General features: G+C 40.6%; 2 protein-coding genes across 3 annotated transcripts; one reads left to right on the forward strand and one right to left on the reverse strand.

Annotated features, from left to right (window-relative positions):
* Window positions 1-336: 336 nt before the first annotated feature.
* bend7 (BEN domain containing 7) lies at window positions 337-4,323 on the reverse strand (the record flags this gene model as incomplete). Its single annotated transcript, XM_079278032.1, has 10 exons — window positions 337-395; window positions 950-991; window positions 1,145-1,258; window positions 1,368-1,485; window positions 1,664-1,771; window positions 2,391-2,743; window positions 2,824-2,940; window positions 3,254-3,607; window positions 3,693-3,770; window positions 4,260-4,323. 10 exons carry the CDS (start codon window positions 4,321-4,323, stop codon window positions 337-339), a joined length of 1,407 nt encoding a protein of 468 aa, XP_079134158.1.
* A 1,335-nt stretch (window positions 4,324-5,658) lies between these two features.
* On the forward strand, window positions 5,659-12,383 carry prpf18 (PRP18 pre-mRNA processing factor 18 homolog (yeast)). 2 transcript variants are annotated; one of them, XM_079290504.1, is made up of 11 exons: window positions 5,659-5,815; window positions 6,363-6,440; window positions 6,667-6,693; window positions 8,092-8,190; window positions 8,289-8,402; window positions 8,629-8,775; window positions 8,898-8,966; window positions 9,940-10,080; window positions 10,187-10,258; window positions 10,349-10,504; window positions 11,530-12,383. In XM_079290504.1, exons 1-11 carry the CDS (start codon window positions 5,750-5,752, stop codon window positions 11,608-11,610), a joined length of 1,050 nt encoding a protein of 349 aa, XP_079146630.1. In that variant the 5' UTR covers window positions 5,659-5,749; the 3' UTR covers window positions 11,611-12,383. The 2 variants fall into 2 exon arrangements, with proteins under 2 accessions (XP_079146630.1, XP_079146631.1); XM_079290505.1 differs by lacking the exon at window positions 6,667-6,693.
* Window positions 12,384-25,237: the final 12,854 nt, after the last annotated feature.

A 25,237-nucleotide genomic window follows, 5' to 3' on the forward strand; every position in this document is an offset into this window, starting at 1 on the left:
TAAAAACTCAGATCCCAGGATCTGTCCAATGAAAAGGACCACAAAAGCTGGAGTAGGTGCATGAGAGAGAGAGAGAGAGAGAGAGAGAGAGAGAGAGAGAGAGAGAGAGAGAGAGAGAGAGAGAGAGAGAGACATTAAGCAGGCTTCTTCTTCATTGGGTGCTATCGTTTTTTCCCTTTACATCCATAGGAGAGCGCAGATTACAGCTGCAAAGGAAAAATCTAAAGTGGCAAAATGCATCAATTTAGAGAATAATAAAGACAAATAACAAATGCTGTAACGAACAAATGGTAACCCTAACCCTTATGCTGTAAGGCCAGTGTGGCAGCCATTGAATCAACCAGTCATGTTAATGACCATCCCCTTCACACTTGCAGGCTTGCTATAGTCACAACCTATGAAGAAGGAAGAAAACAATGTTAGGATACAAAATGTCACAACCTTAAAAGACAACTGTGTTCACATATTTGGTGGATTTTTTTTTTTTTGAAAGAAAAAACAACTACAACTGAGACAGCAGAAAGATAAATGCTGTTGTGGCCGCGAGGGAAGTAGAGAGGTGAAATGGGGGATAAGGTGCATGGTGTGAAGATAATTAGTTGACATTTCGGGAAGCTGTGTGAGAATGTCAAATGTCACAGCAACAGCAATAGCAGCAGCGTGACAAAGACATATGAGCCAATGAGCGAACCAGCAGCACCAGTTTGTGTGTGTGTGTTGTGACAGTAAAGTTGTGAGAGGTAAAGACATGGTGGGCTCAGAGGGGGGCTGACGGAAAGATGTTGTGAGAGTACTGATATAAGGCCTGCAGGTGAAGACACAGACGGATACAAGTAGACATCTGGATTGTGTTTGCGTAGGTGTGTGTGTGTGTGTGTGTGTGTGTGTGTGTGTGTGTGTGTGTGTGTGTGTATGTGTGTTAGTTGCCATTTTAATGTGAGGTTTATACTTGTGGAAGGTCCTTTTAAGACTTCTTCTGCTTCTGCAGCATCTGAGGAGTCAAAGGAAGAACAAGGTTTACCTGACATGTTCAAAGAAGGCCTCTTCTTTGACAACTTTGTTGTTGACCTGTATTATCTCACTGCTATTTCATAAAATGAGAGAGAATAGGGTGGAAACGTCGCAGTAGACTCTGTGGCAGTACCTCTTTTCAGCCTCCTCCTGGCAAGTTTGATCTGATCTTGAAGGATCTGAACCCAGTCTCGTGGCCCGGGCAACTTCTCTATTCTATGTTCACTGCAGTATTTCTCTGTAAACACTGGACACAGTTCACACAACTACATTAATGTATCATTTATCATTTCATTAATGTGTCATTATGGTTGTACTCTGGTACAAAGAGACTGATTGAGTCTTTTGTATCTTACCTTTAATGGCGCCCACAATGTTCTGGTCCAGGCCCTTGCGGTTATCATTGAGCCCTCTCTTTCTTTTACCGTTTGGCAAGGAGTTAGCCAGTGTAGTATCGTCAAAGAAGGCACACACCTGGACACATCATAGCCCCATATTAAAATATTTTTAAGCCTTTTGCGAACTCAGCTTTATATTTGATGTAAATTATTGGATATGTGTTGTTGTTGTAACCAAAGGTGCCACATGACTGCAAACTGAACCACAATCAAAGGGCCAGTGAGTTGGCTCTCAGCAAAATATTGATGCGCACCAGTTTCCTGAACAGCAGGCTGCCAGAGCGTGTATAGTTGACCAGAATGGAGTCAAGCTGAGCCTTTGAGATATACACGTCGTGATCCTCTGCAAGACGCACCTCAGACTGAAAAATAATCAAACAACAATTCTGAAGTATTTTGGAAAAATGTTAAATTAAAACATTCGATAAATTCAGTTTTTGGAAGGAAAAAGAGAGTACACACAAACTGCTCTACAGAAGTCATTGTCATGAGTATTATTAGCTTAAAGTTGAATGTAAAATGTAAAATGATGGCGCAAAACTTAACATCTCATGCCTTCCCAAAAGCGGTACAGGGACACAAAGGTTCTCCTTAGCAACAAAGCATGTCACTTGGTGATGATTTTTTAACACAGTGACAAGAAGGTAATGGATTTTAAATGTGTTATTAAAGAGAGAACTGTAATAATGTAAAAAATGACTGCCTTAGTTCTGTATCTTCACAAAAGAAATCTGGAAGAAAATTAAACCATTATGTAGTTGGATGAATTCAACAACTGCCAATTCTACAGTATGATTTTTTCAGATGTGCATTAGGTTGAGTTAAGAAATACATCTGATTTGTTCTAAGTGTAAATACAGTAAATACACACATTAAAACACTTTTGAGAATACATTCTTCAGAGAGATTCAATTCATGAGCACTGTTTCTATGGGAGTGCAGTAAACTCAAATTGTAAATTTGAACCAACATGCAGATTACCTCCAATGACTGATGTTCCTTCAGTTGGTTGAGGAGAGGATTGTGTCTGTTGTTGATAGCTACAGGATTTTTCTGAGGTGGCAGCACAGAAATCTCAGACGAGACGGAGTGACTGTTGGGTGTGGATGAGCCTTGCTCTTTCCCGCGTTCCTCCCTCTTTCCAGAATCTGCAGGTGCGGCTATAAGTGGTGAAGCCTCCAGAGGGCCAAGAGCAGCTCTTCTAGTACTAGACACATTCAGTGGTGCCACTTTATAGATTGGCCTCCTCTTGCGGGACCTACAGCGAGGTGCGGGGCCTGGGCCAAGACAAGGTTGGCATGATGATGCTGCCTCTCCCTGTCTTTCCAAGGATGCTAGAGAAAGACAGTAACACATTACAATTTCTCTTTTTCACTTTGTCACAGCATGTGAGTGTTGGTGTACACCCACTGACCTTTTTGAGTGTGCATCAGCCTCCTCATGGCACGCATTTCCTGCAAAATAGCCTGTAAGGTGCCCTTACAGTTACACACACAGCAGGGGGCTCCTGTCGCAGCAGGATGGACTACATCTGCTGGGAAGACAGTAGGGCGTTGGTAAGTGATTGTCTGCTTAAACATGCATACTCATACGGGTGCAAAGTGCTTTCTTGCCACGTCACTGACAACAAAATGTGTATATGTGTGTGGAAGAGTGTTTGGCTTTCTTGTATGGATAAGTGTCTGCTTTACACACTCTGTATATATACCTCTACAACAAAAAGCTTGTCTGGTGTGCAGCACAGGACACTTTCTCCTCTCTATTCTATCAGCATCATTTTTCTTGAGGAAATTAAAGTTGTGTCTATTGGTTTTCTCCTCTTCAAACCTGCGTTGGTATCCTACCATTAGCTTCATTCACTTTGATTGGATCCGTGGTATTGTTGAGGCTCCTCAGGGCTTTGGAGCGGGTGCTGTACTGGCCACAACTTGGACCGTTGGGGATGGGGGTGGATATGGATGAAGGTGAAGACCCTGGGTCCCCTGCAGAGTTCCAGCTGTTGCTCTGGTGGTCCTCTGATACAAGAGATGAAATTGCAGGCTGATGTACCCAGGTCAGATGCCTTTCCTGGGGATCCTTTGTCAAGCTGTCCTGCTCTCTTACCACGCGATGATATACCCTGCCGGTCTTATCACTCAGAAGCCTCATCATTCCTGTGATTTGCCTCTTGATCTCCACACCCTCGTCCCCCAGCCAAACTACATTGAGAAAGAAGGGTGTCGGTATAATAAGCGAGATCTGCCTCAATATATCATAGAAGTTATTCCTCACTATGGCACATACCACCAGGAACAGCAGCATCCTTAGGCTCTCCAGTCACATCGTTGCAGTTTGAATCCATCATATATGAAGGGGCAAAATCTGCAAGAAAGACAGCAAGATTGTGTTGCAATGATGAAGCTTGTGCATAATGATAGGGACTACTGTGATGTAAACCAAAGCCCCCTCCCCCCCTCCCATCCCATGCAGAAACCACCACCTGTAGGTGGTATGAAGAAGTGTATCCAAGAGAGGCTGAGAGCATATAGCTTCAGGAGAAAGTGGACAATCCAAGCTGCATGTTGGATGTTCAGAATGTGCAACATGTTTTCATAATTTAGATTATTCGTTTTGTCTAATCATTTCATTCTTGAATCTATGTTGCGACTGATGTCCAGGAAGATTTTCACATGTAAGACTTTAATCATCATAAGGTTACCTGTTGGTTATAACCGAGGCACAAGACTATGGACATTGTCGTGGCCATCGCTTTTGTTTACAGAGCCGTCTCTGCTGGCACAGAGCGCCAGACAAAAACACCCAGACAGAGACGCGCGTCTTGCAAGGTCTTGCATTCATTCAGCAGCCTACCTTCATCCGTGACCAGTTTAAAGCTCCGTGACTTCCTTCTTCTCTTCCTTTCTCCAAACTCCATCTTCAGGGGGATTTAACGTTAGTCTACAGCAAGTCGTGCAGTCGAAAATCGCTCTTGAGAAAGACGAAATCAGTGACTATGATACACTCAGCGGAATCACTGTCCGTCTGCCTTATTAATCAGTTAAATTTCTCCTCAGGCTACGCTACAGATCCTGTCATCGGAACATTTTCACCGTGTTTAGCTTATTAAATGGACCTGATACATATTGTTGTATGATATATTCTCGTTTCCAGAAATGATGCTGGTTCTTCCCTTTCGCCATGTAAATAAATTAATGACTTTAATATTAAAGATTCGTCACATATCCCTTTGCGCCACCTGATGGTATGTTCTCATCTAAAGGTCGAGTCTCACATTTGCCACTGTGGTGACCAAACAATGGACTGTCACTAGAACAGAAACAATAGACTTATGAGATCAGACTGTAAACTTTTTTTCTGGATTCTAAAATAATTAAGAAATAAATACTGATAATAGTGCATTCATGGTTGTTAGGGTGACTCGTTTTCTACCTTAAAATAATAATTCAATGACCATCTCAAATATAATGTAATGTCTAACTCTTTGGTGAGTTTTTTTTTTATGTTACATTTATTAGAGATAATATTATATTTTATAGACAGAAACGCAGATTGTATAAACCCTCCTTCTTTAGGCATAGTGAAGGGTATCTTATATCTGAAGTGTATGTTGTGCATCAGTGGATGGATTTTCCCAGTCATGACCTCGCTTCAGGCAACGGTATACATTATGAGTCACTGACAGGAAAAATGAGTTATGACAAGTGCAGGTCTGTTAAGATGATGCTACTTTTGTCATTATTTCATCAATTCTCAATTGTCAATCGAAAACAATTTCAAAATGGTCTAATCTTTTTCATTCCCCATTCTTGGTAGAAGAGACTGATCCTCACACACACAATTTTGTAGACTTTTTAACATTGACAGAAGTGGAGCATTGGCAGTCTGTTTGCAATTTGATTGAGTAATTTATATTTTAGAATATGCGCCAAAATATAATAACATGACATGGTCAGATCAGGCAATCTTAAAATATTCTGAGTTTATACGTAAGTATTCAAACAGTGCTTTGCTGAAGAAGTATTGCTTTATTCAGCCCAAAGGAGAGTGCTTGTCTTGAAATGATAAGCTAGATGCTGGTATCCATATTAAACTCTCTAAGGAGACTAAATACTTAAGAGCTAAGTTACATTTTATTTTTACATTTTTATTATGAAACACAATCAACAAAAAACAAGAAATGGATTAAATGAGGACTCTTATACTGAAATTCAGGTCGGCTAAGAGATGAACTTCCGGGTTAAGTGTTGCAGCCTGAGCGTTCTGCATCAGTGCTACATGTTTAACGTTAGCTAGTTTGATACTTTGTCGAAATAAACGAATAACGACCACAAGTTGTTGACATGGATACACTGAAAGCTGAGATCGTCAGGAAAAGAAAACTCATCGAAGACAAACAGCTTGTTAACGTGAGTGGCTGATAAAGTAGCTTGTTTTGTTAGCTTGGTCACTCAACTCTTAAAAGTTTACTAGCGTTAACTTAGCTAACGTTAGCTGCTAGCTAGTTTAGTCTACGCTGCCTTTCCAGAGTCATCGATGTTTTTAACGCTACGTTTATTGTTAGATGTATTGTTACAGTACTGTGTAAAGCACAACATATAGCTAACGCAAATGTTAGACATGGCAAGACAGTCTGTAGACTGATAATAGACGGGCTAAAAATAACAATGCTAGGCTAATTTAAACGAAAATAGCAAGCAATTAAAAAAGTTACTGTTAGACATCCACACCTGTAACGTGAATACATCATATGGTAAATTACTAGTTATTTTGTATTAAAGATATACACACTTCAATCATAGCATAAGAGAAGCATCAGGTAAACATATAGCATCTTTGTTGTGAGACCATTTCTATGTAATGCCACTTCATGCTTTGCCACCAGACATTTTCATTGCGTTGTACATCAAGTTTGAATAGAAATGTAAAACAAGTCAATTATCTTTCTGCTTCCAGGACTCGAAAACATTCTTCAAAAGGTCTGATCTTGCACGCAAGGAAGAAGAAGATTACTTCAGAAGATGTGGATATAAGGTGGATGTCAAGATCACTCTTCCTTACTCTCTCTCTCACACACAAAAATAAATCACTGCCTTTCTTTAGTTCAGTTTTATCTCATGTTTAGATAAATGAAACTTTGATACTGTAGTTTAATTTTTTGCTAGGAAACAAAATGAGGTCAGGCTTTGATGCCCAGGTGTACATTGGTGTTTGTGTGTGCTGCTTTTCCCCAACCTGCCTCTGCTGCCTGCATCTGTAGGTTCAGAGAGAGTCTCCTGAGAGCCAGGTATGGGATTGCACAGTGAAAGACAGGATGCATGATGAACGGATAAAACACACTGTGTCCCAAAGGCTTCCGCTTCCTTGGCACCCTTTCTGACAGTTCACTCTCCAAAACCATTGAGGATAAAAGCAGAAATTACATGGTGGAGACATCTTTATTTTCCAGTGCAGGTTAGAAATCACTCCATGAAGGCCAGAGATGATGACATTTCTTCTACATCAGACATCTCAATCAATCAGTAAACCTATACTCATTTGATATCGGGCCTATTTAACCAGCTCTCCTCTGCTTATTGTGCGTGATAAATCTAGTCTAGTCCAAGTCATTTTGAAAAGTCATGGATTATCTTTTCTTTTTAGTAGTTAAGTGTCATAGTTTCATAGCCTGTTACAGAAATCCATTTGAAAATATGAATTATTCAAATTCACCTTCATTATATGAATTTGCTGAAGCACTTCATGCTTCCAATGCACCACCATTGTCAATATTTATGCTTTTAACAATTTATTTTCATATGCAGCAACCACTATGACATCTAGACTACATGCCGGTCTGGTTCTGTGTTACAAACTACTTACAAACTCTGCAACAATCACTTGTCAGAAAGCAAGGAAACGAAACTACGAAGTGGGACACAGACATGGTGTGAATTTCAGCATGGTATACTGAACTGAAATAAAAGATAATTCTGTTACCAAGCTGCACCTCTTTTTTTGCACATAATTGATGACGGCAGCTTTAATGTTGAGACCGTCTAAACGTTTCTCCTGGTTTGCTGCTCTATAGAAAACTGTATTTCTGTTCTACTTTGTGCAAGGCTTAAAATGTCTTAATGTATGACGCGGTGTTCTTTGCACACATGCAGAATACTGTGTTTATTTGAGCAAGGGCCATTGTTTGTTTGGAAGGCTTTTGTTGTCTTTCTGTTTGTGCTTTTAGATTGCGCTCCTCATACCACAATCTAAGAGTGCTGGGATGCATGTGCCTATAAAAGCATGATCTAGCTGCATACTTTGAGTTTCCTTTTTGAAAAAAATGAATGTTTTGCCTGTGATTAGGTTTTTGTGTGGTGCAGCCAACATTCAAAAAACACAAAGTGAAATAAGATGTATGTAATATTCACAATGCTTGCTTCTATTGGTAAGTTATTGGATGCCTTGTCTTTATAGAGGAGCCTGCAGGTAAGATGGGGATGTGAATGTGTGTATTCAAACACATCAGAGTGACACATCCTCATCACTCCTGAGGCCTCATCTCATGAAGACATTGCAGATGCTTTTCACATATCCACGTTATGTATACTGTTTATTTGCATTGTCCCAGAAAGAGCAATCTTTCAATATTAATGAAATGAACCTTCAATAATAAGTATATCTCTGTTTCCTCCATGTTGTCCTGAAGATTGCTAAGAAAGAAGATGAGCCGTCCACCTCAGCCAATCCAGTGTTAGAAATGGAACTAACAGAAGAGAAGCTGCCAATGACACTGTCACGACAGGAAGTGAGTCGATATAACATATCAACACTTCCATCAAAGTACTTTTTCTTTCCTAACAAAAGGTTAATGCATTTTTTGCATTGCTATGTGTGTGTGTATAGGTAATTCGACGACTAAGAGAACGAGGGGAACCAGTCCGACTGTTTGGAGAGTCTGATTATGACGCCTTCCAGAGACTCAGGAAGATTGAGATTCTGACCCCAGAAGTAAACAAGGTAGGACAATGTAGTCTTTGAGTGGGACACATCATCCACGTCGTTATCTGGGGAAAGAAAAAAATTATACAGTAACCACTAAATATACAAATGGCCTTCTGGCCTTCAAAATGCTCAAGTAACCATCACTTTTCTATGAGCCTTCATTGGAAACAAATTCGATTTGTCCTCATGTTTAAGCCCAGTTTGGTGGATTGACACTGTTTAACACTGCCTCTGCTTCCAGGGCTTGAGGAATGACCTTAAAGCAGCCATGGACAAGATTGACCTGCAGTACCTGAATGAGATCGTTGGAGGAACAGAGCCAGGAGAAGTGGACACTCAGCATGACCTGAAAGTGCTAGAAGAAAACACCACTATAGAAGAATTGGAGGTACGTTGCATCGTTAACACATTCTGTGTCACAAGCTGTGATTTGTATCAGTTATGAACTGTGTTCTTCAGTACGATATGGTTATGATTGAGTTCATGTTTGATACTGAAACTCTCCTTCAGCCTCTTCGTAACACTCTGGGCACAGGCGATGATAATGGAGACCAGGATGTTATCGACAAGTTTTTGAAGGTAAGGCAAGAAAATCCTGCTCTACCTTTGATCCAGAGGGAGCTGTTGGATCACAAATATTTTACAATACTGTGGCTGCTATTCGTGTTGTTTTCAATATACAGTGTTGCTTTGCTTTGTTCTTAATGGCCTGAAGAGATATTAGGTTATTTTAATGATGGAGTTTTTAACATTCAACAGATTCAAGAACAAATAGTCATTTGTCATGTTGTATAAACTGTCCAAATGTATCGTATAGAATATGTTGTTGATGCAGGAAAATGACTGCACACTCGTAGCCATGATGCAAAAAATATTATTTAATAATTTAGAAGCGTTTCAACATGACAGTCTTGTTCAGGGTACTAGCACATTGTTGAAAAGAGAGGCTTATAGATATATTACTTAAAGACCCTTACCCCGAATGACCTAAATGTTCTTTGTTAGTCAAACCTCATTACCTGACTTTGTTTATCGTCTGTAAGTACATAGATACCTAGATGTCCTTCCTCTTTCTCTGTCCTTAACCTAATATCACGTGTAACACGATCCCTTAGGGAGCCAGCGCTGTTTTTTGTTTTGTTTTATTTCTTTAAAATAGTATCCATAATGTCTCTTAACGTCATGCGTCTTCATCAGACTGTTTTGTCGACGCTTGGCTTTTTTGATGCATTGTAGAACCTTACTCTTTATCAAATGTACTCTGCCTAGATGTGGTTTTTAAATGACTGAATGAATCAGGTATGTAAATATAAATTGAGGAAACTCCTCTACACGATAGAGCACACCCGTTTCTTATCCCCTATTGAATGTTTGTGGAGCTGTTTTGTCCCTAAATACCCTGAAGATGGCTGTTATGTTGAAACATGTCTTTTTAAACATTTTCCTTCACGCCTGTGTTTTCACCGTTGTCGGACCTCTCCGTGGTGTGCTTCCTCCCCTCTGTCAGTATTTACCGGTCGTCAATAGCCATGTTTCCTGTTTTGTTTTCTAGTTTCTTCTTGGTGTTTGGGCGAAAGATCTGAACAGCCGAAAGGACCACGTGAAGCGAAGTGTTCAGGGCAAGCTGGCCAGCGCAACTCACTCGCAGACTGAGTCTTACCTGAAACCTCTCTTCAGGAAGCTCAGGAAGAAGGTAGTGTTTGTGGAGAGAGTGAAACAAGCCGCAATGATGTTGTTCACTATATGTTGGTTTTTATTTTCATTTCTAATCGTTTTAAGTTCTCTTTAATCTTTTTCAGACTTTACCTGCTGACATCAAAGAGTCAATCACAGACATCATTAAATTCATGTTGGAGAGGGAATATGTCAAGGTTTGTCATCTGTATAACAGTGTTTTTGACCATGTTGGCCCCTTTTTATTGATATACAAATGTATCAACTTAATTCAATCTTTTGTCCAGGCAAATGATTCCTACTTGCAGATGGCCATTGGTAATGCTCCCTGGCCAATCGGTGTGACCATGGTGGGTATCCACGCTCGTACTGGGCGAGAAAAGATCTTCTCCAAGCATGTGGCCCACGTTCTCAACGACGAGACACAGAGAAAGTACATCCAGGTGAGACGCCCTGAGATTATAAATCTCTATTGCTTTCAGAAATATTTCTAAAACTGTGACCCTCAAATTGAAGCTAATAATAATTGCAAGAATAATACCCTGTCACTGTAGGATTTTATCATTTTCATCTTTGTTGCATCCTCTAGAATAACTGGTGTCTGGTTGGATGTACCAACATTTCCCGGATAAATGAAATGCCATATTCAGGCTTATTTTACTCTACAAATTAGAATCACTTTTATTCCCATTGATATTTTGATTACTGAAAAAAGGATTTTCATTTAAATAAATGTCTGTTAAGTCACAGCCTATCGCTGAAGGAGGTAACACAATGGAGATTCAGCCTACATCCCACTGATGAAAGTATATTCAATATTTATATATTTGCAGTAATACAAACTGGGTGTCTGTGGTGACTTTCCCAGAAAGAAACTGTATTACAATTTGTCTCCATTGTATTCAGACAAACAATGGAACTATGCACACACTTCCGGAAGCTTATGTATCAACATAAATACTCCGGACTGCTTAACTCTAAGCCTAAAATAGTTTTCACTCAAATATATATTTTAAATCAACCAGGACTGAAATCATAGGGATTGTGCACTAGTTCTGAGACCTAACTTTACTGTTCTTTCTGTGAAAGTTTTCTATTGTTAACATCAGATTCATGAGGGACACCTCCTATGCTGAACACTGCGAACACTGTACATATTTAGCATTTAGGGTATGCAAGTGTTGCTGCATTATTCTCCTCCGTGTGCAGTCACTGCACCTGTCGTATGTCAATAATGTGTATTAAAGTGACTGCTGGTCATATACAGTAGTTACTAGAAGCCATGACATTATATCAATATATCTCCCAAAACACTAATCATGACGTTTGCACATTAATGAAATGTTTACGTGTCTATACAATCTTAATAGGCAGTTTGAGAAATGAACCACCAGGTGGGATATAGTTAACCCGTGTTTTTACTTTTCATTCCCAACTTAATTGCCTCCTGTTTTTTTTGTTTTTTTAGGGACTGAAGAGGCTAATGACTATCTGCCAGAAACACTTCACGACTGTTCCATCAAAGTGTGTGGAGTACAACGCTCTTTAACTTGTAACCTCGGTTTAACTTATGCCAAGGCTGCCAGCTCAGCTGTCTCACAATCCAATATGCTAGTTTTGGCAGCAACTTAATTGGGCATGATGGTGTGGCTGAGCAGAAATTGCTCAACATCTTCTATAACAAGGGCTTTCAAGTACATCTGCATTTCTTGGGGGGGTCTGAGAAAATAGATAATTTGACCAGAATCTGGGTGAGTAAGACCTGTTGTATCCACTCAGAGTTGTCATCAAGCTTAGAAGTGAAAATATCTTGGATTTAGGTGGAGGACGCTCAACAACCCTTCAGTCCTGTTAGACTTGTGAACTACTGGGAAAACCGATTCACCCGTCATGCCATTAATATTCAGTCATTCGGTCCTACTTGAGAACATGTTTATGCTCTAATGAGTTCCGAACTATCGTTGCAGGAAACGTTAAACAGTAAAAATGTTTAACTTGTGAAAGCCAATAATAACACGTTTTTCAAGGGTTCATTTTCATGATGTGGGAAACCCATTTAGTCAAAATCAGCTCCAGTAGTGTAAGTTGTATTACACGTGGAATATGGCAGTTCTTAACTCTTCTTAACTCTATTGACAATGCAGATTCATTTCTATGTGCATGTTTGAAGTTTCAGTAGATACTTAAACCAATCAATGTGTACCTGTACTGTCATAGTAAGAAAATAAAGGTTTGTTTGTTGTAACAGCTGTCAGGATTTGCTTTATGCAGTGTGAAAAGTACATTTTTCTTCTTCAAAATAAATTTTCTTCTGAAATTGTCGATCTGCTCTCTCGTGTTCTGCAGCTGGACGGCTGAATGGGGCTATATTTAGCCACCATTGTTAGTTTTTTGGTCATTAGAAAATGTGTCTGCAGGGAAACCGTTTGTGCTAAAGGACTCTCTGTAAATGTGCCGTGACATGCTTCAGTAATACTTTAGATTGCCCACTGTATGACTTGAGGATTCATTAGTACTCGTCAGAGGGAAATAGGCAATTAAGGAATCAGTGTTCTCTTCAAAGCAACAAAGCAAACTAGATTTGCCACCGCTGATTGCTGATGGAAACCTTCCAGTAGTTTGCTGAGATGGTGGCATCCAGCGTCATACACTGACCTTATTACACCGAGTAACCATGGTGATCTGTTCCTTGTGGTTACGGTGTGTGCACGTTACCACGGTTCCAGTCAGTCGGCTCTGAACGCGTCACTGCTTGAGACCCAGCTGGACAGGTTGACAGTCGGCAGTGCAAATACTGTGAGTAAGAGCTGTGCTTTTGCCACAGCTAACCCTCACCAGTTTCTTGTTCTTTCTTTCATTCGGAGTCATTTATCGGCCCGTCCTTGAGGAAAGACGAAGCAAAATATTTTGGCTTTTGTCCACACAGATGTGTTGTTTGTCACTGTCAGCTGTGTCGTTTGCTTGGCCAAGGCCTTGAATTGATGGTCCAGTGGAAAGTATTTGCAGTTCATTGTTAATGAACAAGATAACTCTGCATTTTATCACACCTGGCTGTTTGTGTGAGTTGTGTTCTCTTTCAGACCAGTGCTATGCCAACAGAAAGGAAACACTTCATTTTAGGAGCTAAAATAAATTTCAAAACACAATAAAACTACAAGATTTACTCTGAGATCATCACACGTTTTTGGTGAGGCAGGACACGAGAAACCTATTGTAGTTTTGTGGTTTTTAGGCAGATGTTAGACTGATGTGTGGCTTAGAACAAGCACAGTGAGGGGTGGGTGGGCTGTGCAGGAAAAAGATGCAAGGGTAAAGCAAGTGGAAACATGGCTAAACAGACATTGCATTTTGGATATACTGCAGTTTTTGGACGTTTATGGTTGTAACAAGTTTGCAGTTATATGTAACACAGCATGTTATTGTTCCTATGTTGATAAATGTTGCATGAGAGCAGCTGATGTGTTTCTGTGACACGTTCTGCTCACTTTGAATTTATCTGTGCTTTGGCTTTTGAATCTCAAAAGATGATACTCTGATTCATGTTCACTCTCTTGATTCTATTCCTTTCACTTTAACTTGTCCGCATTCGTCGAAGATGTTGTAAACACATAGGTGGCCTCATCCCATTCTCTTGCCGCTGACCCTGTACGTGAATATGCTGGTTTAATACGGCCTGAACTCCCTGACAACAATGAGGGTTTGTATTCATTATGTCGGGGCCTAACTATTTCGGTTATTTTATTTCCTCATGACCTCAGATGTATGGTCCCATTGCTGGCTGTAATCTGGGAAAGCTGATAAAAACCTGCTCTCTGTGCTCCTTTTGTTCAGGCGTCAGAGCAGGACGTGTGAAGGATCCACTTAGTTTCATTGTCACATTCAAATCCCCAGGATTCATGGAAGGACTGTCTCCATCGCTCCTGTGTAACCGCTTACATTAGCATGCCAATATTGAAATCAAAGCAAAAGTGCTGCTTAATTGTTTTCTAGTGTTTTGTTTAATGCTGCATCATGTGACGAAGTAATCGTGCAGTTGGTGAGATACTCCTCAATTAATCCCAATTTAGGTTAAAAAAAGCGATCCACAAACGAGTAGAAACATTATTTAGTCACGTTATTAATGTTTCATAGTTTCAGTATGTTCTCTGCACCTTGTGCTTTGAATTTGTCTTCAACAAGCCGTCCTTTTAACTGACCCTGAATTAAGATCAAAGCATGACTTTGTCACCTTTATGGAATAGTTCAGCTCATCATTTTGTTTCCAGGGGACCGTTCTCCATTCATTTCCAGGGAAATGGCTTGTCTATGGTTGCCTGCCAGCTTGCAGGGCTTAACTGTAATTAAAGCTTAATTTCTCTTTTCATCTGGACTGGCTGGACAGAGCGTTGCCAGGCACATGCAGAGGTGGAAACTGGTGGAGGCATGGTATATCACACCAATATGCCTCTCGTTCTGTGTGTCTGTGTTTGTCTTTCTCCCCTCCGTCTCTTTCTGGATCCCAGGTGATGTAAACGTATTTATGGATATCACTTTCCTGTCACAGACAATGAGGCAATGATGAACCTCCCTGTCAGTCTGAAGGCTTTGACTTGGAGTCATTACCACCTTCAAAGTGCTAATTTTATTAGCAGGGTTACTCCACCACAGTGCCACTGCATGATGCACATGAATGGATCTTTTCATATAAATTGGCCGTCATGGTGAAGTGTGTTCACAGCTACTGCTTCCTTTAGTTCAGAGAGGACAGGAAGGGAAATCAAAATAAGTCTGAAATTGATGGCAATTGGTACGGAAGAGATTAGTGAGGCTGTGAAGCTTACAAGCAGACCTCGTGGCTTTTTTCTTTTCTTTCTTTCTTTTTCTTTTTCTTTTTACAGCACTTGTCTTTCCATTCCCTAGTGGGCATTGTTGTTGGGAAATAGGAGTAGATGCCGCTACACTTTGCAATCAGTCCTTTGGGTTTATAGTAAGTTTGATGTGCTGCTGTCTGGCCTTATTGTGTGTGTGAGGGAGAGAGAGAGAATCGACCGACTGCTCTTGTTTTAGCAACAGTAAATCAATAGTTTCTCAGAGTAAAATCAAAGCACATTGTCCAGCAGCTGCAGTTTGTTTCTATTGGTTTATAGGACGGGACTAACATGCCTGTGGGTTTTCCATTGAGTTTATGAAGTCCATGGCACTTTCACAAATATGTCTGATTTAAACCCTTGCACGTATATTGCTGATCCATTAAACTTCTCATTTTCCCCTGACGCTCTAAGAGAGAGAGAGAGAGAATAGAGAGAGAGAGAATAGAGAGAGAGCGAGAGAGAGAGAGAGAGAGCGCGCGCTGCATCAACAACTCAACAACTCAACTTGCAGCGGAGGGAGCGGAGAGGACGCGTGTGGCAAGGCTCGGCTGGTTTGGTTTGGCTGTGTGCATGGATGTAAAGCCTGTTTCTCTCTTTCAGTGGATGCACTGATGTTGATAAGACGTTGGGCTGATATATAAGGGAAGACACAACTGCTGGCATACATTACAGTGTCATTTCTGCGCGCGGTATGGACGGTTTGCAGGCAGACAATGCTGGAGGCATCGAGGACAACGACGAGGAGAGGTATCGCGCTCTAGCCTATGACACTGCTCTGAGCACGTTGGTGGCTGTGGCCGTGTATGTGGTGGTTAAAGTGAGTCTGGACGGCTTCAGACAGTGGCGGGCCAGGATCTCGGTGCTCATCGTGGGTTCGGGACCTGTGGGGCTGACGGCCGCGCTGGTCGCTGTCCGCTCCGGTAAGGTGCTGAAACTGACCGTGCTGGATGAGAGGTACCGGGCTGCCTTGCTCTGCCGGCCCCAGCAGATCGCCTTGGATCCCCGGAGTGTGAAGTTTCTGCTGGGACTCGGAGTGGACTTTGATAACATGGAGGGCTGTTGGCACAACGAGCATTTCTTCACCAGGATAGGCGTGTTTCAGGAGTACCTGCTGAGCATCCTGGAGCAGAAGAAGCTGAAGGTGGACGTCAAGGTGCAGCTGGGAACTAAGGTATAGCCTGTTCACTGACTTCTATACAGTTTGCCAAACCACTATCACTCAGTCTGTATGCAACAGTGATACCGCAAGGCTTTTATGTCAATTCAACACGTAGGGCTTTATGCTCAAAATAATCCCCATAGGCTATAAATACTATGTTGCATAACTACAATTTCCCCTCATTTATTTCATCAATGATACACTGATCTGAAAAATAGTGTGTAAGGCCTTAGAGAGCCTTTTGATGCTCTCGTCATGTGCCTCGCTTAAAGTACCCTGAAACACAGAAAGCATACTGTCTTTTTCTTACCAAACATTTGTTCATTTGTCATATAGTTGTAAAATCATACTGCAGCAGACATCATAATTATATATGACTTTCTGTAGATCAATATCCTCATTTACACCAGACGTACTGTATATGTATATATCATATTCTACAATACTCCCAAAGTTACTCATAACATTGTATAATGTCAGACTGAGAGCGGGCCCATCAGTTGAAATAACCTGTTATGTAAGCTGACCTCAAACCTGAGGAGAATCCTCACTTCAGTTGTTAGGCCAGTGGAGCAGACAAGACAGAATATAGTAACCAGTCCAAACCTGTTATGATCAAAATAATCCTATTTAGACTGATAAGGATTTAATTTCATATTTCTACAACAGATGTTTTTGAGGATATCCCCAAGCCAAATGCATAGTCGGTGAAATTTGACTTTGTCGTCCGGCACTTGGCCACAAATTGTGATTCCTGCATCATGATAAAATCATTAATGTTATCCCTGTTTTACTAAAAACGTTATGTTTATTTGTGTACCGCTCACTGTGGGCTTCATAACACACCAAGAGAACAATAGCATGCAAACAAAACCTGCCAGCCAGACCTCAACTTAGAACAAAGAAATAACCTACCAACACAAAAACCTCAAAGGGAGAAGCAACGAGTGATCAAAGTGGGCAAACAATTATGAAATGTTCAGTGAATATTTGTGTCTTCGCTGGAAACCAGAGACAAGACTTTATTGCTGCTCTATTAAGGTTGGGCTGGAGTTAGAGGGGTCGCTGCAGCAATGTAGATGCTGTTTGACAGTAGAGAACATACTGGTACACCATACTTGTGTGTAGCCATTCGCTCTTCTCTGGCTCTGGCCAGCAGCAAAGAGGTGTTTTAAATTACTTGTTATTTGCACTCTTAATGGGTTTAACATAGATCTCTTAGGCTCTGAGCCATTACAAGGACATTTTCTTCTCCCTTTTATCCTGTCAATTGGCTTTGTCCTGCTCTGCACAGGCAAGTGCCTGCTGTTTACTGAGGGGCAGTGATGCATAAACAGGCACAATAATGCATATTTTTGAGAGAGACACTGTTGCCAAGACAAGCACAACCTCTGGTGCCCATTTTTATGACCTGTAAGGATATATTACAATATAACTTAGCTGTTTATAAGATTAATAGCCAGTGGAAGAGGGATGAATCAAATCCTTTGGTTATGTAAAAGTTGTAATAATTCAAATAGTTAGGAATGGAAATTTAAGAAGTATCCGCAGTAAAAGATTAAAAGTAGTTTTTATTTTCAGAATGTCAAACTATTAAATCTGTAACCAAAAATAACTAATAAATGATCAATTGACAAATTGTTTTGAGATTGATACTTTAAGTGGATTCGTCCAAATGCAAAACATTAGTAGTTCCAGCTTTTCACTTGAGGATTTCTTGCTTTGCTTGCTGCTAACTGTGTTTCTGTTGTCCGTCAATTATCTTACTGTAAAGACTGTGTGTGAAGACAACCTCACTAACTCAGAAAATAATCATTCGTTGCAGCCATATAACCTGTTAAAAGTCTTTAGAAGTTGGTGTTGGTCTAACTAGCCTACATATATTATCCTAAAAACATATTATGCATAATGATATACGTTATGTGAATTTAGAATGTTTTGCAAGTAAACCCTCATTCTACTAAATACAGCCACAACTGAAAAAATACAGTATAGTCAGTACAGTTAATATACAGCTATGAAAATGTAAATTAAACTGTAAATAAAGTTCTAATATCCAATAAACAGCTTTCTTTTGTTTAATTTTTCGTTGATCTCTTGTTTCAGTTTACAGAGGAATACCTGCGGCGGATCCAGCGGACTCAGTGGCCGCGTGTGATTGTGGTGGCTGACGGGTCGTGTGGTGACTCCTGCTCGGTGCTGGGCATCAGCTCTGACTACAGCGTGGAGTCCTGCCATGCTTATGGAGCTAATGCAACTATAGAGAGACTAGACCAGAGACAGGTCAGGACACGCATGCACCATCTGTAACACATACATGAACATACACCAATGGATGCATTCACTCCTGTGCACACACTGAGGCAATAGCAATAGGTTGCTGTTTGTGTAAAGAATGAAGGCAGTAAAACAGGATATTGCAGGATATTACAGAGAAGGCGACACTTTATTTGACCTCATAAAGCTGAGTTGAGCAAACAGTGATGTGGACCTGCCAGTAGCAGCTGAACACAATATCTGACTCTCATATAAACAGCCAGATTACAGCAGACTGTTGAATCTCGTCAGCATCAACACTGGCCCTCTTTAGATTTACTCATTGAATTTGATGAGAGCAGCTGTTGTTCTGATGGAGGCAGGTGACGGGGATGATAAAGCTTGCGATTCATTATGCCCCCCCCCCTTTGACTTGTGTGACAATCTGTACAGAAGAAATGATTTGTTTGGAGAAACAAATAAACAGGTTGAGGTGAAAAGCTTTCGGGCCCATATTGTTTAATATCTGAACACAAGCATGGTCTTCATTGCTTTTTTGTGCCACCATAACCATTCATATCACGTTCTCTGAAGAGGCTCGGTGGCTGCCTTTTATTGGAGCCTTTTCTCCCTGGCTGTTTCCTGTAATGATTGAATTTACCTCCCAGGAATATGACCTGGTCATCCCCATCATCCCCATCATCCCTCCCCTCCCTCCCATCCCTCCCATCCCCTCCCAGTTGTGGCTCTTTTCCCTGGCTATCTACTTTGGTTGCTCTAAATGCTGTTTGATCCAATGTGGCTGGTTTATGTCATTGAAAAGAAAATGTATCAATTCTGGCTTACGGGAAAATGGGGAGTAACTGCCAGGCTGAACCACTGAATAAAAATGATGTTACTCTTAATCTCCACTCAAGTGACTCCAGCCCCAAAGGCTGACATGGTATATAAGTAATGCTCTTTTCAACACATCTTTTCAACACATCATAAGGTGCATGTATATCAAGAATTCGATTCACTCAGCAGATATATCGTTGTATTGATTTATTGTTGTCCAAAGTGACGGGATCAAATATTCCATTCATCTCACTGCTGGTCCTTGTATATTTTATTATATCTGCAACTATTTGATCGAGTGTCTTTTCTTCTTTTCCCTCTCTCTCTTAACTTCAGGTACCCACTCCTGAGATCCGTGCCCACTGCCTCTACTTCGACCTGTCCGCTTACGGAGTGGAGGCCCTCCGGGAGCCCCGAAATCCCACGGCCAAACCTGGCTTTCACCTCAAGATCTATGGCACCTTCAGAAATCGCTACATGGCCCTCGTCTGCCCCGCATCTGACACCAAGATGGTTCGCTTCCTTAGGCACACGGCCAACTCCTCTGTGAGACTCTTGTCCTTATTTAAAAAAAATAAAAATGCTGAGCATTGTTACCTATTGTTGTTGATAAAGAAGTATGACGAATACGCAGCTGTATTTCCATGTTAATGCACTATTGTGGGAGTTAGTGTCCTTATGTATGTTTGCGTGAGTGTTATTTAAATGTGAGTGTGGCTGAGCCAAAGAAAGCAGGAGATGAAGAAATGTGGAAAGAGGGGGAGGAGAAAGTAGGCCGTGTGTGTGTGTGTGTGTGTGTGTGTGTGTGTGTGGAGGCCATCTGTATACTGCTGTTACACATCAGTGAATAAATGGATCGTGGTATTTTTTGTTCCTATGCTAAACAAAAGGCCGTGGGTGCATTTACAACCGATGGGCAGTCTGTGTTTAATTTAAACTCTCTAGGTTTATTTGTCAAGACGTCTCCTGCTTTGGTGAGGCATAGCCTGTAGTCACAACATGTAATACACACAGGTACATAGCAAGACCATCCTCTCAGTGCTTGTTGCTATGTGGGTGGCCATCAGATGCACTGTTACTTGGTAACAGATGACTGTGCAAGTATGGGTCGAAGGAGAGCAGAGTTTAGCGGAGAGAAAGAGGCGGAGAGAGCATGAGAGGCTTGTCACTCAATACCCACAATTACTGTAGAATGAATGCGAAGGCACACAGCAGCTATTCTCCACTGTTCCTGCATCAACATGAAATGAGAAAGAGCTTTTATGAGTCAGAGTTGCTTTGGTACAGATGGAAAAAAGGATGCAACAAAACCTGATACTTTAGTGTGACTTGGTCTTGACCTACAGCACACTATCAAAAGACAACGTTGGAATTAGGCTGCACCCAATTCATTTTTATTATTGATGAATTGCTTTTGTTATGAAATGTAAAAAAACAATGACAAAGAAAATCACAGTTTACTACAATCCAAAAAGATGTCTTCAGAATGGCATTATTTTCCAGCACAGTTCAAAATCAAAGGATATGCTATTTAATATCATATATGATGAAGACAAAAGTTTGCTTTACTTCAGATTCAACTTTATTGTCATTGCACAAGTACAAGTACACATTGTACAAGTACACATTGCACAATAAGATGCAGTTTTAGCATCTGACCAGAAGTGCAAAAAGAAGCAGCAAGGGGCTTGTAAAATGACTGAAACATTTAACTTGATGATCATAGTAGTTGCAGATCAATTTTCTGTCGATCAACAAATCGATTAATCAGCTATAGTTGTTTCACCTCCGTCATGATGCATCTTTCCATTTCTCTCATCCCAGAGTATAAAACGTTGTAAGTAAAGACTCATCAACAGTCTTTGTGAAGTGAATGATGCTAGAAATGATCTGTCTCTGTTTTCCTGCCCAGATCATGAAGAACATTTTCCACCAGTCCTTCAATGTGTATAAGACGGACGTAGAGCCTCGTCTCAACGACGTGACGCTCCACCATATGCAGTGCAGCCGCCGCCTTTTTGAGATTCAGTTATCACACAGACGCATCAGCGCTGCCTTCATAGAGGGCGACAATGTGGCAGTCACTGTGGAGGGGGAGGCGGCACGCGTCCTCAACTTCGACACAGGTACATCTGTCTGTAATACACCAGCTATTGTGTTGCTGAAAATAGGAGAGGGCCTTTGCCCAAAACACAGACAAGATTCTGATAAGTGCCATCTTTTCTATCCTCAAAGTATTTGCTGAAGGTGAGACGAACCATCAAGCAGAACCCAGAGCACTTTGAGCAAATGAGAAATAAATGAGATGGAAATAAGAGACGCAAGGAGAGGATGAATTGTTTTGTATGGGTGCAGTATGTCTGTGTGAGTCATGACTGCACTCAGTGGCCTTTCAGCTGACGCTTATCTGGTTTTGTTTTCATGCTGCTCTATGTTTATTCATGTGCTGCCATTTTCTTTTCCTTTAAGCCATAACTATATCTTCAAGGCTACAGTTTACTATTTGTCTGCAAAAATGATTACCGATATAATTGTTGTCATGAACATGTTTGGCTGAGATAGATTTTATTTGATGCGTGTACGTCTGTGATTTATGTTCTCCCTTGCCTTTTCTTTTATTCCCTCTCCCCTTCATCGTCCTCTTCATCCTCCAGGTTGTGGAGTGAATCTAGGTATGCGAGGTCTGGAGTCAATGGGGACGTTCATTTACCGGACAGCCACCGCTGTGGACCAGAATGATATTCTAGAGGCGCTGTCGGCTAAAATGCAGCACTCCAGACAGGTGGCTGAGACCTTCAAGCAGACAGGCCTGCCTCAATCAATGTATGAATGAAACACGAGGACGACCAGGTGAATGCATGATGCCACCTAGTGGGAAGAGGTGATGGATCATTTGTGTTCACACTGAATATTTACAAGAAATCATGAGCCTGATGCTGAAATGGCCACTAATTGTTGCATACTGTATGGAGATGACCGAGCGTGAGCTGTGAACAGATGGATGATGGGTGTAAAGATGTGACCCTAAGTCCTCGTGACATACGATGGGTGGATCTATTCACAATGGATGGAGCGAGAAACTTCAAGGCCACATTTGGTACAAGACATTTGAAGTTGTTTTGTTTTTCAGGTTGCAAAACGTGTTGATACAAACTGTGGCAGAAAGAGATGCAATAGCTTAAAATGTTGAAATGAAACAATAGACAGTACGTTGACTAATAATGAACTGCACTGGATTTCTCTGTTCAGTGTGAGAATGCAGGGGAATAAGATTAGGAGTAGTTGGAACAAACGAAAACTCTGTTTTTCATCACTCTCGTCTTCTCCTTTTATTCAGGAAAGAATTGACTTGATTTCCAAAATCTAGCCGATTGTGTTCTTTGGACATCAGTGGTAATGAGACTGTGGAGTAGCATCATCAGCTGGAGCGGAATACTGTATAAAACTGTTGTTGTTCGTGATTCAACAGAGAAACACAAGCGTAGAATCCGATAATTGTGGTGATGAAGGTCAATACCTCTCAGCCCCGTTTGTTTAGGACGATTTATTTGGTGTTTAATGAATAAAGGCGATCGATCCCTCACATATAACTTATAAGGTCACCAATGGAACTGACAGGGACATATCTTCCTATCGGACACAAATTGCTTTTCTGGTTTTCTTTTCTTTTGTGAAGCACTTTGTAACATTGTTTAGGGAAGTGCTATATAAATAAAGTTTATTATTTTTATTATTATTGTGTATTTGAGGCTTTACCGATCAATGTTCTTTGTGAACCTCTTATTTCTTTTCAATTCTTTTAAAACACAATACAACCATATGACTCCTGCTCCTTCTGCAGTCACATGCTTCATTGCATCTGCATGCAAAACGTCAAGGGTGGAGATAATGCAGTTGCTTCATATAAATCACTGAAATACAGTCATTCATGGAAATGTATTTTCATTTTGCTTCTTGTCTGAGGTGTCGTTGGAGTAGCCTCCTGCTGCTCAATAGATACAATCAAACACAGTTAGGCAGGATGAGGAGTTAAAAAGACTTCGAGCTGCGCTTGCCTCACGAATTCGATGAAACAACCATTCACCTTCATGTCTCCGGGATGTGCTGTGAAGCGATCAGGGAAAAAAGTTGTAATGCAGCAAATAAGTAAAACATTTAACAACATCACATTCATCATCTAAAGCGAAAAGCCAGTGTACAGTATTTTTTTAAATCTGTAATTCTACTTTTACTGAAGTATTTTTACGCCAGTACTTTCGACAAGGCTGGGTCCAGGTGCACGCTGGGTGTTAACCTGCTAAATATTATACTGTTCATGATGAACCCTCCAGCAGTGACAATAAGTGCTGAAGTGACTGCAGAGCCTCATTCAGCTCAAATGTCTGAACACTTTGAGGAGTGCAGTGGGCCAGAGAGAGCAGGCTGGTTACAGTGGAACAGAGAGGCTGAGCGGACCGCTTTAACAATGAAAGAGCAGAGAAGAACTGGCAGATGTTTCAGAGTCATTCAGACAGGTGAGTGTCCTTCATTATCAGACCACATGCCGAAGTGCCCTGGCTTGCATGGTGTTCGGATCACAGTGAGGTGTGGGAACAATCTATGTAGTTTATCAAACAGGTCGCACGTCATCTTCCCCTCCAGCCTCAGGGCACTTCGTGAAAGAGTCACGAAATGAAAGTTATTGGTTACGTGTACAGTGACAGCAAATGTTCTTTTTCATCGTTATATATATATTGAACCACAAGACCCGCGTCTCCCAAAATGATGCTGAGGTGATGCATTCGTGATGGGTTTCTAATGTTGTTTTTGTTTCCCATACCATGGAGTCATTTTAAGCCAAACCTTTATGTTTTTTTTAAGTGTTTTTGTTCGATTTGTTGCATAATGTCATCTCGACTGACAGAAAAAGATGTCTTGCCGAGTGACTCCGCACGAAACCAAAAGATTACATTTCTTGAGCATTTCACGAACTGCCATGATGTGTTGATTTGTTGATCTGTTGCTCTTTTTCACATTAATGACAACAGATATTCTGAAAGCTTTGAGGAGTGGGAAGGCAGGTTTTGATCTCCCCATTTCACATCCATGGCATGTTCTTGGATTGAGCTCCTGACCTTCTCTTCAACCTCTCAACTATCACTTCCATTTAACCCATCCCAAATGGATTGATCCAAAATGAATACAAAAGTTAACTGAATCAAATTTGTGAATTCATCCAGCATGCTCTACTTCTGATGTAATCGTTCTGATGTCAAATAAAATCATTTATTTAACTTTTGAAAGCAGAAAATGTCTGACAGTTTGTACTGAGGATTTCTTTGTTCATCCAATAGTTATTTGTCTATGTTGAGTGCACTGGCTTCATGCTTTAACACTCCTGTTGTAAATTGTTAATTTATTAAAAGTTTTAAAATTGGACATAAAAAAACAATTGGATTTTTGTAGCTTGTGAAATTGTGAAGTAAACCTACTTTTTAAAGTGTCCTTTTACTAAGAACTGTTGATGATGTAAGTTCTTATATCAAGCTCATTTTGAAGAGATTTACAGTGGTAACATTACATTACTGCATTCAACCATGTGGATACAACCCCACAATGGCAAGACTCATGGAAGTCAACTTTAGCAAATAAGCTGAATTTCTTCAAGTGCCATATTTAGCAACAATAAGAGATGTATAAAAGAAAGGCACATATTTTAAATATTTGTTTAATGAGAAACGACAGACTCCCATGTGTATATTCATTCATCTGAGTACATTCATACAGCAGAAGAAAACGACATGAATGAAAAAGAGTTAAGAAACCCACTCATCTTCGGTCCAGAAACCGCACTCATCTGGAGAGATCGAAAGAAAAGAAGAAAAGAAGAAATTGCACCTCATTCAAATGTATATTTGACAACTGCTACCACGACAACAACAACTTCTACAATCACTCCTACATCAAATACAACTGCTGCAACAACTACAACTATACTAAGATGCTTTTTTTATGGCATACTGTATGACCTTTTTATAACATATTATACAATGACTTATTTTATGATTTTTTATGACCTTTTTATGAAGTATCAT

The sequence above is a fragment of the Melanostigma gelatinosum genome (genome assembly GCF_949748355.1).
Source record: "Melanostigma gelatinosum genome assembly, chromosome: 1".
NCBI classification, from domain to species: Eukaryota; Metazoa; Chordata; class Actinopteri; order Perciformes; family Zoarcidae; genus Melanostigma; species Melanostigma gelatinosum.